Source organism: Anser anser (genome assembly GCF_964211835.1).
Source record: "Anser anser genome assembly, chromosome: 21".
Classification (NCBI taxonomy): domain Eukaryota; kingdom Metazoa; phylum Chordata; class Aves; order Anseriformes; family Anatidae; genus Anser; species Anser anser.
Genome location: NC_139742.1, coordinates 3,163,230 through 3,175,506, shown reverse-complemented (window position 1 = coordinate 3,175,506; position 12,277 = coordinate 3,163,230). Strand labels below are relative to the sequence as shown.

General features: G+C 43.6%; 1 protein-coding gene across 14 annotated transcripts in view; it reads right to left on the bottom strand.

Annotated features, from left to right (window-relative positions):
* The window catches only part of LOC310885015 (voltage-dependent N-type calcium channel subunit alpha-1B-like), a 283,849-nt gene that overhangs the window by 271,092 nt on the left and 480 nt on the right, over positions 1 to 12,277 (bottom strand). For 13 of the 14 annotated variants that reach the window (XM_083807730.1, XM_083807737.1, XM_083807739.1 and 10 more), the window contains 3 exons: positions 11,841 to 12,236; positions 9,340 to 9,446; positions 2,783 to 2,922 (listed from right to left, as the gene is read on the bottom strand). In XM_083807730.1, coding sequence (XP_083663856.1) covers positions 2,783 to 2,922; positions 9,340 to 9,446; positions 11,841 to 12,099 — 506 coding nt within the window. In that variant the 5' untranslated portion in view covers positions 12,100 to 12,236. Of the gene's footprint in view, positions 1 to 2,782; positions 2,923 to 9,339; positions 9,447 to 11,840; positions 12,237 to 12,277 lie in introns of those variants that run through there. The other variant, XM_083807736.1, reaches the window with a different exon arrangement.

Sequence of the window (12,277 nt, the reverse complement as noted above, 5' to 3'; positions counted from 1 at the left end):
ATAATATTGAAGTTCAGTGTGAAACTGAGCTTGGGAACTGAACCTTGATCACTGCCTGAGAAACATGAAGCAATATTTTTAAGTGGAAATCTTGCACATACAGCAAAGGAAAGCTTTTGATTATGAGTAATAAAAGTATATTTCAAAAACTGATGTCCTGCCTATCCATATTTATAAGAATGCATAAAGTACAAGTTCAGCACTGTCCTTTTATGTTATTATTCTCTGGCTTTTTGCCTTTTTTTTTTTTTTTTTTTTTTGAAACAGATCTGTGATCGCCTTCCCCAGAAAGGAAAATGAAAGCTCCATTTGTGCCACCAGCTCCCTGGAGAAACAGCCGGGGCTGTTAGCAGTAAGCATCCCTACTCAGCAACCTGCCTTCAGTGTCTCCATGCAGAAACGCCAGGCAATATTCACTCCAGGAAGAGGCCGTGCTCAGGCTCCTCTCGAGCATCAGCTAGCCAAGCCGAGGAAGGCAATGGGTGGCTGAAAGCGTTTCTAGCCTCTGAAGGAAGCCTGAGGAAGAGGAGCTTCTGCTTTCTAGCACAGACCAATGGCAACACAGGAGTGAGGTAAAATACAAGGATCTAGGAAATTCAGAGCGAAACACAACCATCTACAGAGGAAATACTAATTTAACCCCCCCCCCCCATGTGAATCTGCAGCTCTCTCAAGGCTATTTCTCTACCATAGGTGCCTCCACATTATCAGTGGGTTTGTAATTACAGCCCCAGACATTCACCTAACTAAGCATTTACCTAACCAAGCACACTTGATGCTTGCAGTAGGGCCCCTCAGACACCAAAAGTTGAGCACAAGCTTAAGAACCTCGCTAAATCCAGGCCTCAATTTAGCAGATTAGCAGGCTGTGGGTTTCCTCACTAGAGCTAACTCTTGGGCTTGATGTTGTCTGGTTTACACATTGCTTTCCCTGCACGGCCTGCCTGGTGGGAAGTCCATGTACAAGACAGTTTCAATGCAGCCCAGCTAGCATCACCATTGGAAACCAGAAGCTTTGACGTTAACAGGATTGTACTTCAAAAGAATACGCGTGTTTGCAGATGGCAACAGGGTTCCTTATTACAGCTGTCTAATCAAGCCGATATTCCGCAATTATGCTCAGAGATCAAACAGCGCTGCAAACAGTGCTCACAATAAAACCAGCACCAGTAAGATGCCCGTGTCACGCCTATAGCATTGCACAGTCGTTTGTGACTCCACAAGCATGGCAGCGTTTCAGATGCTGTTGCAAAACTTTGAACATCTCCATCACAGCTAGTCAGTTTTTAAATCTACATTTTTAGACTCTTGGCCTGTGTTCATTAAAAAACAGAAAAAAATTATGCCTAAACAAATAGCTATATGGCTTTAATTCAGGAAAGCTTTTACGTAGAACCTAAAGTATGGAACCATTTGAGTCAGCTGAATTCAAATATGTACTTGAATGTTTTGCTGAAGGGTAGATCAAAACATGTGCCAAAGTCCTTTCCAGAACCAGGGCCTTGGTTTAGTGATTTTTTCTTTTTTTAATGTTTGGTTTGTTTTCATGGTTTTTTTTTAAACACTCAAAAGGGCATAGTGCAAACTAGGAACCAGAACAGACCATCAGTGCAAATAATTGGAACGTCTGTGTTAATTCTCTTTTCATCCCAGTAGCCCCTATGCTTCCAGGTATGTAAATCTGATTCTGCTTATGGCTCCACTGAAGTTTCTATTGATTAAATACCCAGCCCCAGCAGCAGGAGGATCAAGCCCTGCATATTTATTTTCTTCCTCAATACATAAAGAACTCCCTTTGGCCTCTCAATTGCTGTATCACATGATACACTGAATGCAAATAGAATTACAGCGCTAATGCATCTAATGAATATATTTGTATATGTATGCAAGCATTTTCCTAACAACATTCTACTGTACACCACTAAGCAGACCAAAGAATATATGTTTGTCACACACAGAAGGTGTGTGAAATGAGTGCACGTTAATAACAAGAACCAGGGTTCATCTTCATGGGGAAAAACTAACCAAGATCATTCCAAGGTCAGGACCTCATGCAGACCTTTGGAAAGCCTAACATTTCATTTGGAGCTTTAAAACACAATTTGTAGACTTCAAGAGTTACTTAATGTTTGCATTTTCATTATCCACTAGCTTTACATTACACATACATAAAAATAGAAACCGTTGCAACGCATAACAAAACTGTAAGCATTTCCAAGAAACAAATTAGTGATATCATTTCAACCAGGGTACAAAACACAAATAACGTTTTCAGCTGCAGCCTTACAAGACATGCACCCTCGTTGAATTATTTTCAGCAAAGTTATTTTGTAGTAAACCAAATGCATTCCTGCAGAAACTTCACTGATTTCAGAGTTATAATAGCTTAAAGATGGGATGCATTTAATTTGCTAGCTCACTCCACATTGACTTTTGAAGTCAGCCTGTAATGTCAGGAGAAAGATTGATTTAAATCAGGTTCAAGTACCTAGTGGCAATTAGAACCTGCAAAGCCTGAGAAACGTCAGTGAGCATCTGGATGAGAAACATGCCAGCATATGTACAAATAAATATCCTCAAAGCTTCTTTTTACTTGGTTCAGACAGTGCTTTGAAAGTGACTCACTCAGTACAATAACCATTATTTAAAGACAGCAAGGTCACAAACGTAGTTTTAGGGTACTATTTCACCACAACCGCTCCCACCCCAACCTGTAGTTTAAGAACACCACAAATCAGAGCAAGACTCCCCTTTAAACTTAGGGCAAGAGGAGGTCACTTACCCTGTGAGGACCACAACAAAATCCATCACGTTCCAGCCATTTCGGAGATAAGAGCCTTTGTGAAAAACAAACCCCAGAGCGATGATCTTTATACCAGCTTCAAAACAAAATATTCCAATAAAGTACGGCTCAGTGTCATCCTGAAAAGAATAAAATCAGAAGTGTCAAGGAGATACCTGTGCTTCTGCACTCGCATCAGCAATTATATAAGCAACTATGTGCACCAACTTCACGCCCTTTTCAGCTCTCTGGACAGAGTTGAAACAAAAAGGTTCAAGCATACTGGAACTAAGCACAGAAGAGGATTTCAGAATTATTCCCTCTGACGGTAGATTTGGCTTTTTGCATGGAAAATTCTATTTGCCTTTATTCCAATGGTTTCACCCCACACTTTGCACCATTACTCAAGATTCTGGAAGGAGTTTCAACACTGAAATCTTGCTCCAAGGGTAAATTTAAACTTGAGATCACATTTCTGTAATTACTGACATGGAAGAAAACATGCATTTTGCAATTCATCCAGGAAACAGAAACTAAAGAATATCTTGGGAAGTAACAGTGAGCACAGCAAGCTTGCAAACACAGGCAGGAAATTATTTCTTTATCCTTTATTCCATCGGTTCTTACTTCACTCTTTCCCCTCTGTGTTCCTAATTTCCATAGCTGCAGATTCATTTATTTTTGTTTTGCTGTGTAACCAGTTCAGGGAGAAAACCTCATTCCCTTCTGTTATGGTGGAAGCAGTAAAATTTGTGTCTCAGGCCCACAGCTCCATGCCCTAGCTCAAATGACAGGAGACCAAACTTAGCCTCCACGGCTTTACTAAATGTCTTCTCCATCTTTGGCACCAGATCCCTCAGTATTATATTGATAAGAGTTTCAACACAAATGGTATGCCAAATAGAATTATTCAAAGTTGGAAAAAATACGTGGACAAGAAATGGGAACAAAGTAAAAGGTGAAAGTACCAGGCATCAGTTTCAAGAACATGTTAATTAGCTTTGGCCTCTGTATCCAATTTCCAAGTGTGTCTTAGATCCATGATTTCTGCTGACGGCAATGGAAGTACGGCAGCCCTACCCAGAAGGAAGCAAACTCACAAATTAGGAAATTAGAAATCTTTGTTCCAGGGGCTTTGGCATTTCTGACCATTAGAGCCAAAGAGCTGAGCAGCTGTTTCGTGCACAGTTGTTTATGTTTTGCAATTCTGTTAATGACAAAAGGTGATTTCAGTTATCCTGTGCAGACAGAACATGAATGTCAAGTCTTCGTGGCCACAGAACAAAGAAAGGAGCGGCTTTGATACAGGCATTTATTTTTACAAACATAGCAACTCTTGCTGAAATTTGACCCTGCACCAGCACACAGGCCATGCTTTAGGCACGGTACTTGTTACCGAAAGCCAGGTTTTCACACACAGAAGAGCAGCATAATAGCACACCCCTCCCAAAGAGGCTTAAGCACTTAGCACATCGATGTGTACCCAACTCAGCAAGTCAACCATGAAGCACTAATCACTGACGGCACCTCTAAGCTGTTGGAAGTGACTACCTCTGGACAGGATTTTCCATCAGTGGCTGAGTTGAAAAGATTTGTTTCCAACAATTCAGCACCCTACACACACTTCAGTGACCCCGGCTCCCCCATATGCTTCACCCTATAACATCTCTAATCCCCTCCACCTTTCTTAACCTCACAGCTCCCCATTCCCATTCCCCTGTGGCCGGGCAGGAAGGCCAGCTACCTGCAGATCACACACGCGCAGGCTAGCTGGCTAGACAGCAAAACAGAGCAGCTGACTGTTGAGATCACACTGTTGCCCTTCGACTGAAATGGACAAAACAAAAATTGGCTTCTCCTCCAGCCAAGGTTTTTCTACAAACTGCAGCCTCCAAGCTCGCTGCCCCTCCACAGAACCTCGCTGGTGCAGCCCAGAGGATTCAGAACCTGTCAGCGGCCAGACTGAGAAACTCCAGTCAGCCCAGTGCTATTTACCCACAGAGAAACAGGCGTAAGGCACGGCTATCAGACGCTTTTTGACCCTCCCCAAACACCATGCACTAAGAGCTTTCTTCTAGCAGTTTCTCCACAACAAGAGCTGGAGGCATCCCAGGACTACAAGCCAGTACAGAAAAGAAGGAAACAGGAAGAGAGGTCAAAAAATGTCATTTGGCATTTCAGAAGAAGCTACCTTACTGCTCCTGCTCCTCAGCTTTCCCTTATGCACACAGGAGCACTCCAGCTCCCTTAGTCTACCTGCTCCTCCACCCCTTCTAGCTCAACAAACATACAAAATCTTTGCAAACAAAGACCCCCCACCCAGCCCATCCTTCACAACCTTCCTACATCTACTAGTACGCCTCTAAAAACTACTCATCTTTAAAATAAAATTTAAAAAAAGAAACCACCACCTTACCCACACACACTCTCCCACCTTATTCCCTCACTTCCTGAAAACCTTACATCTACTCCGCCACCAGCCGCTCGCTCAATCTAGGTCAGGTGCCTTGTGATTACAGCTCACAGCTTTAAAGGACCACGATTCAGGTACTCAAGGATTTTATAGAATATGCTCTTCCCAAAGCTAAGACTATGCAGCGCTTTTAAGAAGTGGGTCAAAAAAAGTTATTGTCAGCTTCTAAGTAAGCGGGACGGATCACAGACGGGCTTGGGTATTATTACAAAGAAACTACCATCGATAGGGTTGGGAATGAGTAGCTGGGGAAACAAGAGGGGATAGAAAGAGGGTCTTTTCTAAGGCCTGTCTCAATTTAAATTAACAGCCTAAGAATTAGGGCAGTAACAAGGACGGGATGAAAAATAAAACAATGCCCCACTAAGTAGTGGGGGCGTGCTGCTGAAGAAAAGGATTTTTGCATTACTGTGTGTGATGGAAGGAGCTAGAGTGTGAGGAGCTGGGTGACTTGCCCTGAGCAGCACTGAAAGGGCAGAGCTGTCGGCTCAGAAATCCTGTTGCCAGGGCATCCTGCAGCCCCCTTCAGATAGGAGGCTGGGTGTGGGGAAGCAGGTGTTAATGAATATCAGTGTGCACGCTTGGAGGGAGGGTGGAGAATTTGGGCAGCAGCCAGAGCTGTGCCAGCAGGTTGTTTGCTGTGGACACAGCAAAGCTTGAGACTGGGCCAAACTCACATTCAATCAATATGTTTCAGATCAGAAACAACTTCTGAGTCTGGGAAGTCATTACTATTCCTAGTCCATGTCCTAATGTCTTTCCTTGGCCTTTGGATGTGACAGCCTTGATAGGTTTGGGTGTGTAAGGCTTTGTTCATGCAAAGCTTAATATGAACAGCTCACATATGACTGCACAAAGTGCCTGTGGATAGGATAGAGAATTAAATCCATTAGCCAAGTGAGGGAGCTGTCATGCTGAATATCTGAGAAAACAGTTATGTTTTGCCCTCACACAAAAACCATCCGGGGAAGCCAAATACTCAGAGCCTACAGTGACACGCAGACGAGCATCCTACAGACCCGCTGGTGTCTTCAAACATGGTGTGCCCCAAAGCAGGGCATAAAATAGATTTCTTGTCCTGTAAGTTCTGACACTGTCAGACTGGGACAAATTCATGGTCTACTGCAGCTTCTCATGAAAAACTGAAAATTTCGGAGGGAGACAAAGGGAGCACAAGCACACCTCAGGTTGGATATCCAAGAACACCATGAGCAAGGCATCCACCTGCGAGGCCATTCATGCCTCAGACCCTCCCACATCTGGAGCTCTGAACACCAGGTGCTGGGCCACTCATTGCAATTCCCTGAGTACCTTTTCACTTGGCATCCCTCCAAAGCAAGAGAATCATTAAATTCCCAGTGATAGACTCACTCAAAGGTACATTTCTACCTGAATGGTTGTGTTTTGACAAAGTCTTCAACCTTTGGATATAATTTTCCTGGATTTCATTAATAGGCTAGTCTCTCCCATCCCAATCTGGTAGAACAGTAACTGTATATGCTTTCAGTTGTGCAGAAGCTCTAGACAAAAAGAGCTAGGAATTAACCAAGCCCTGGAACAGGGTAGGTACGAGCAGTTTTTCTGTGTAACATACTACATACAGAAGATGGACTGAGAAAGATTACTTGTAACTCAGCCATTGCAACTCTTGAAATATTGTGTATACTGAGACATCGCTTGCTCTTCCCATGTGCTCAATTAACCCTGCTTGTCAGGTAACATGAGCACAGAAAACAGCCAAGTGAGATTGCACTGCAGGTTCGTATCTTGGGTCTCTGGGGAGAAACATAGAGGAATATCTTGAACAGCAGAGAAAAATAATGACAATGTTTCTATTGACTCCTCCATCATCTTTTTCTCAACTTTAACGAATGGACAATCTTAAGATTTTGTCTTTCTACCTATGGCACAAAGTATCGGTGCAGCTTTGTTTCTTTCTTCAACAACTCTGCCTACATCTCCCAGTTGTAAAACATTGATGATGTGTATCTCATCCTTAAGATCTGATTAACTCTTCAGTGATGAGCCCTCACTCCAATTTCAATGAACCCAGGAGAAAAGAAGATATATCTGTAAATCATTAACCAAAAAATAATAATAATAATTAAAAAAAATCCAATTCTCTTCCTGCCAAAGACAGTAATAAAGGACTTGCTGTGATGTATGGACTTATAATTTGGCTTAACAATGCTGAAAATATATGGGAATGTTCACCCACTATAGCTTAACAGGGATTCATAACATTTTCAATGAAACAACTTACAGTTTGTGGAAGCGACAGGAGCATTCTAAGGAGGTTTCACTTTGAAAACCAAAAGACAGTTTTTTGTATTCACAATGCTTAATTTTTAAAGCATATGTTGCAAATAGAAAATTTAATGACTTGTAAATATCCTCACTGTTATTCTATGATAAACCCTTTATATTTCAGTTACAAACGTGCTATAGTTAAAATGGCCCTGGAATATCTGGATCAAAGACAATGCTAGGCAGCAGTATTTGGGACACAAATCAGGGGTTAATTCTTCTTTCATTGCTAAGGCAGAGCCTTGAAGGTGAAGTCTTCACCTTGACGGTGAAGACTGTGCATTTAACTCATTCAGTAATCTTACACTGTTTGCTGGTAATGCCAGTGCTCCCCTTTGTAATGACCGGGACAGAAACTGAAAGTGTACATGCAAGTACCAGGCATGGAATTAATGCAATGGGGAAGAGGACCAGTAAACAGCATCTAGGATTCCCCTTATAAATCTAGGGATACGGAGGTGCATAGAAACAACATGCTAACCATACTCCCCCCTGCTTAAAATAACATACCACCAAAAAGTTACCAACCCAGAAAATTCACAAAACTACCTTTACTCTACATTCAAGGACCGTAGATGGAACCCTGGCATTTCCCCAGCTCAATCATTATCCTGAGTCTAAATCTGTGCTTTGCTCACAAACACAGATTTACCTTACTATCAGATCCCAAAGCATGCAAAGATATATTGTCATCTGATGGCAAAAAGATTAACACGTATTCTTCATTTTTTCCTCATCATTTCTTAAGTAGAAATTGTTCACATAAAAAGAGACTTAGCAAATACAACGTAAGTGGGCACCGGTATCGGTGGATATATTTCCAAACAGGCAGTATCAACTAGCTGAGCCTGAAGCTCTTTCTAGATCTATCACTTATACACCTTTTTTTTTGTTTGTTTCTGAAGAATGAGATTGTGAAAGTTGCCCACTGCTATGGGCCAGCCTTGGAAACTGTAGCAACCAGAATACAGAGGCTATAACTTTTGGCAGCAAGGCTAATATTATCTTTGTTTCAATTATTTAATATCTCCACGTAATACACATATGGATACATATTTATTCATACATTGAATATAAACCAGGACTAATGCATTTAGGCTTAAAAGATGTTCCAGATCATTAACAGCAGAAGAAAAGAAAAACAATCGAACTAAATATTATCCTTTTTTTCCTATAGTGGTGGTAAATGGAAGAATGATTCTGAAGCTATTTTTATATTTCCTTTTGAAATAAGGTAATTGAGCTCATTACCATAAAGCCTGCTGCTAAATTATTTTCCTAAATTCCTGCTTTTTTGGCAGAGAAGCGTTACAATCTAAACCCAAAGTTTATATTGTAGGTTCCTTGATATACAGCTGTAGCAGGAAGAGAGCTGAAAGGCACATGAGCATAAAAGGATACTCTGTTCTACCACTTTCTGTGAAAATAACACAGAGGTTCGTTGGATTCTACAGATAATTCTGAGCTTTTGGCAGTCCCTTCCTGTCCTGGTCTACAGACAACCCAAGTTTGCTGCTCTTCTGATATACTGTAAGGTCCCGCTTTTCTCGCAGTTGGGCAGGGCTGGCTAGAGTGATGAAGCATTCTTGTGGAGATGGGATCGGGAGGTTATAGTTATACTTGTTGTCACTAGCTTATTTGTTCTGATTGTCAGTTCAATGCCATTTGCTTACATGCAGATCTTAAAAATAGATACAAGCACCAACAACACTGGATGGCTGATTGCTTTTTGTATTAGACCAGAAACAAAAAATCTAAATAAATAAATAGAACTCACCAATCTCTCTGACATAGGTGTCTTGTCTCCATCCGGCAAATGTTGTTCCAGAGCCAGCACAATACAATTGGCTATGATTGTAGCTAAAATCATGTATTCAAACGGAGTGGGAATCAGAAGTTAAAGAAGAAACTAGACAACATAAGAAGCACCTCATTGAAATCCCATTTCTACCTAAGCAGTTACATTGGTTGAGCGTTCAAAGATCTCTCATCTGTTTTGAAGACGTTTGGTCTCCTAGATTTCCTCAGTTCTTTCTGGAGTGTCTCTGGAAGAAGAGTAGGAAACTGGCTCTCTTCTTTGTGAGAGTTAGTGGCTTACACAAAAGCTGAGCTGCTCAAGGAGTACGGGAACAAGGATGAAGAAAAGAAAAGGTCGAAAAGAAACACAAAGCTATTATTTATTATTTTTAAATGAAAATGAGAAGCTAAACTGCCACAAAATAGATAATACAGCTAGATATCATCTGAAAAATTATTTTTCAGAAAGACGTTAACGTTAAACAATGTCATTCAACTTGACCGCATAGCATAAACAAGTAATGGGCTAGAAAAGTTCGATTTAGAGCATCTACACTGGGCCAAAACATGAATTACTGCGAGATCGCAACGCCTGCTCCTGATGAGAACCAAATCATCAGCGCCCCATCGAGCCGTGCAAGGGATGAGAACCCACAGGACAGAAGCAAACCCGGCACCAGGTACTCCCGCGCCTCTCACCCTCATCTCTAGCCCTGGCTCATGGCAAGTCCCTGCGCTCCCAGGGCGGAGCCACAAAACGGGCAGCTCCGCTCAGCACTGCTCAGCACCACGGGCAGCTCAATTCAGCAGTGCTCAGCACTGCGGGGAGCTTTGCTCGGCACTGTGGGCAGCTTTGCTCAGCACCGTGGGCAGCTCCATTCGGCACCATGGGCAGCTCCGCTCAGCACCGCGGACACCTCTGCTCAGCACCATGGGGAGCTCTGCTCAGCACCGCTCAGCACCATGGGCAGCTCCCGCTCAGCATCGCTCAGCGCCGCCCCTGCCCAGGCCCCCTGGGCGCACCGCGGTGCGGGGAGCAGCCGGGGGCTCTGCCAGGAGGCTGCCTCCGCAGCACCGTGGGTGCCGACCCCACGCCGAGCGATGAAGGGGACGACCAGGCACCCAAGGGCTGGGCAGGGAGCAGACCGCATCCAGCCTTGCAGGAAATGCACTGCTCCGACTGCCACTGGGGCTTCGGAGCTTGTTTATTCAGGCTGAATGCAGGGAAGGAGACGTGGATAAGGAAATACAGCACTGCCTGTGATTTTATAACAGGGACGGAGAGATCAATATATGTGCGTGCATGTGTGTGCGTGTTCAGGAGGAAAGGAAGTGCATTCACTCTACTGGTGTGTATTTTTTTCCTGTTAGCCCCTCTGGAAGTGAAAGCTAGGGAAGCCTGAAGGGAATGGCCTCTGTGGCAATTGAAAGTGTTGCTAGGAGGCTGGGAGAAGGCCTTACTGATGTTAGCTAGGATTATTAGGTGTGTGATATTAAATGAAAAGCAAACAACCAGCTCCCTTGAGATCACCAGTGTAATGCACTCCTGTACATGCACACACACGCACACACACGCACTCATGTACTATACCTACTCCCTGGTAACCTCAAATAATCTTGGAAGAAGAGCCTGCTTCCCTTTCTCACAGTTTTACAACCCCACCGTGTGCATCATTACAAGCAGAGCCCCCTTCTAAGGAAGATCTCCGCAGCTCACTTGGCCTAGAAGCTGGTTCTGAGACAGAAAGCATCTGCCCCTTTCACAATACAGCAGATGAGCCTTCTCTTCACTTACTGCCTCCTCCTGTCACGAAGCTTTGCTTTTTTTTATTTTTATTTTTTATTTTAGAACACCCTAAGCTTAGGCGAGGTACCTAGTTCAAAGTGACAAGATTCACGTTGGTGCCAATGCATTCAGGAGGTGATGTACTAAAAACCCAGCTGTAATGGTTGTATTAATCGGATTTTGCAAGGTATCTTGGCTATCGATATCTCTACTATCAATGCAGCTTCAATGCCAAGATGTCACCATTTTTATCTTACGTTTCTTCCTCTATTCAGAGTGAGAAATAAGAGTTGTAAGGCTCTAAGATGGAAATAACAATCAGGCTTCATTAGCAGGAATCTCACAGATCCCTTTGCATTTGGTTTAAACCATAGGAAATGCAAATCCATGCAACTGTGTATCTCACACCTAAATACACACCAGAATTCACGTATGCCTTACACCCCTGACATAGTCAAAAGCACACTCTGCCGCTCCCACAGAAGCAATTTTCTGTGATACTAAGCTACACGGCCGTACATTACGTCGGACACCAGGCTCCATGTCACACACACCCATCACACACCGGATCACACATGCACGTCTGTATTAGCACCAGACACTCACCCTCAGCTGACTAGAGGGGTCTCTTCCCCCAGTCACCCCCTCCCCACCTTCCCCCCCCCGTGCCCACACACCCTCCCTGAAAGGATATGGCCATTCTGTTATTCGCTTGGCGTATTTCCGTATAACATTATCTTCACTGAAGATGAAGAGGGATCTGTTGACTGTGAAGCAGTTCTGTTTGACAGGGATGGGGTTGTAGAGAGCCATAGTCCTGGCTCTCTGAGCCATCGACTGCTTATACATCCTTTGGCCGGCCTGGGGGCCACCTTGCCGGCTGCTCCCTCTTCCAGCCCCGGCTGGCCCTCCACCTCCATAGCGTGTTGGCAGATCATCCCCGAACCGAGCCATCCTCGCAGTGCACGGAGCCGGGCGCTACAATCCAAACTGGCAGCCGAGGCGAGAGGAAGACGCATCACAGCGCGCAGCACTTCTCCCTCCGGGGGCTTCGGTTGCGGGGTCGGGATGGATCGCACCAAAATATAGAGCTGGATTTAAAAAAAAAAAAAAAAAAAAAAAAAAAAAAAAA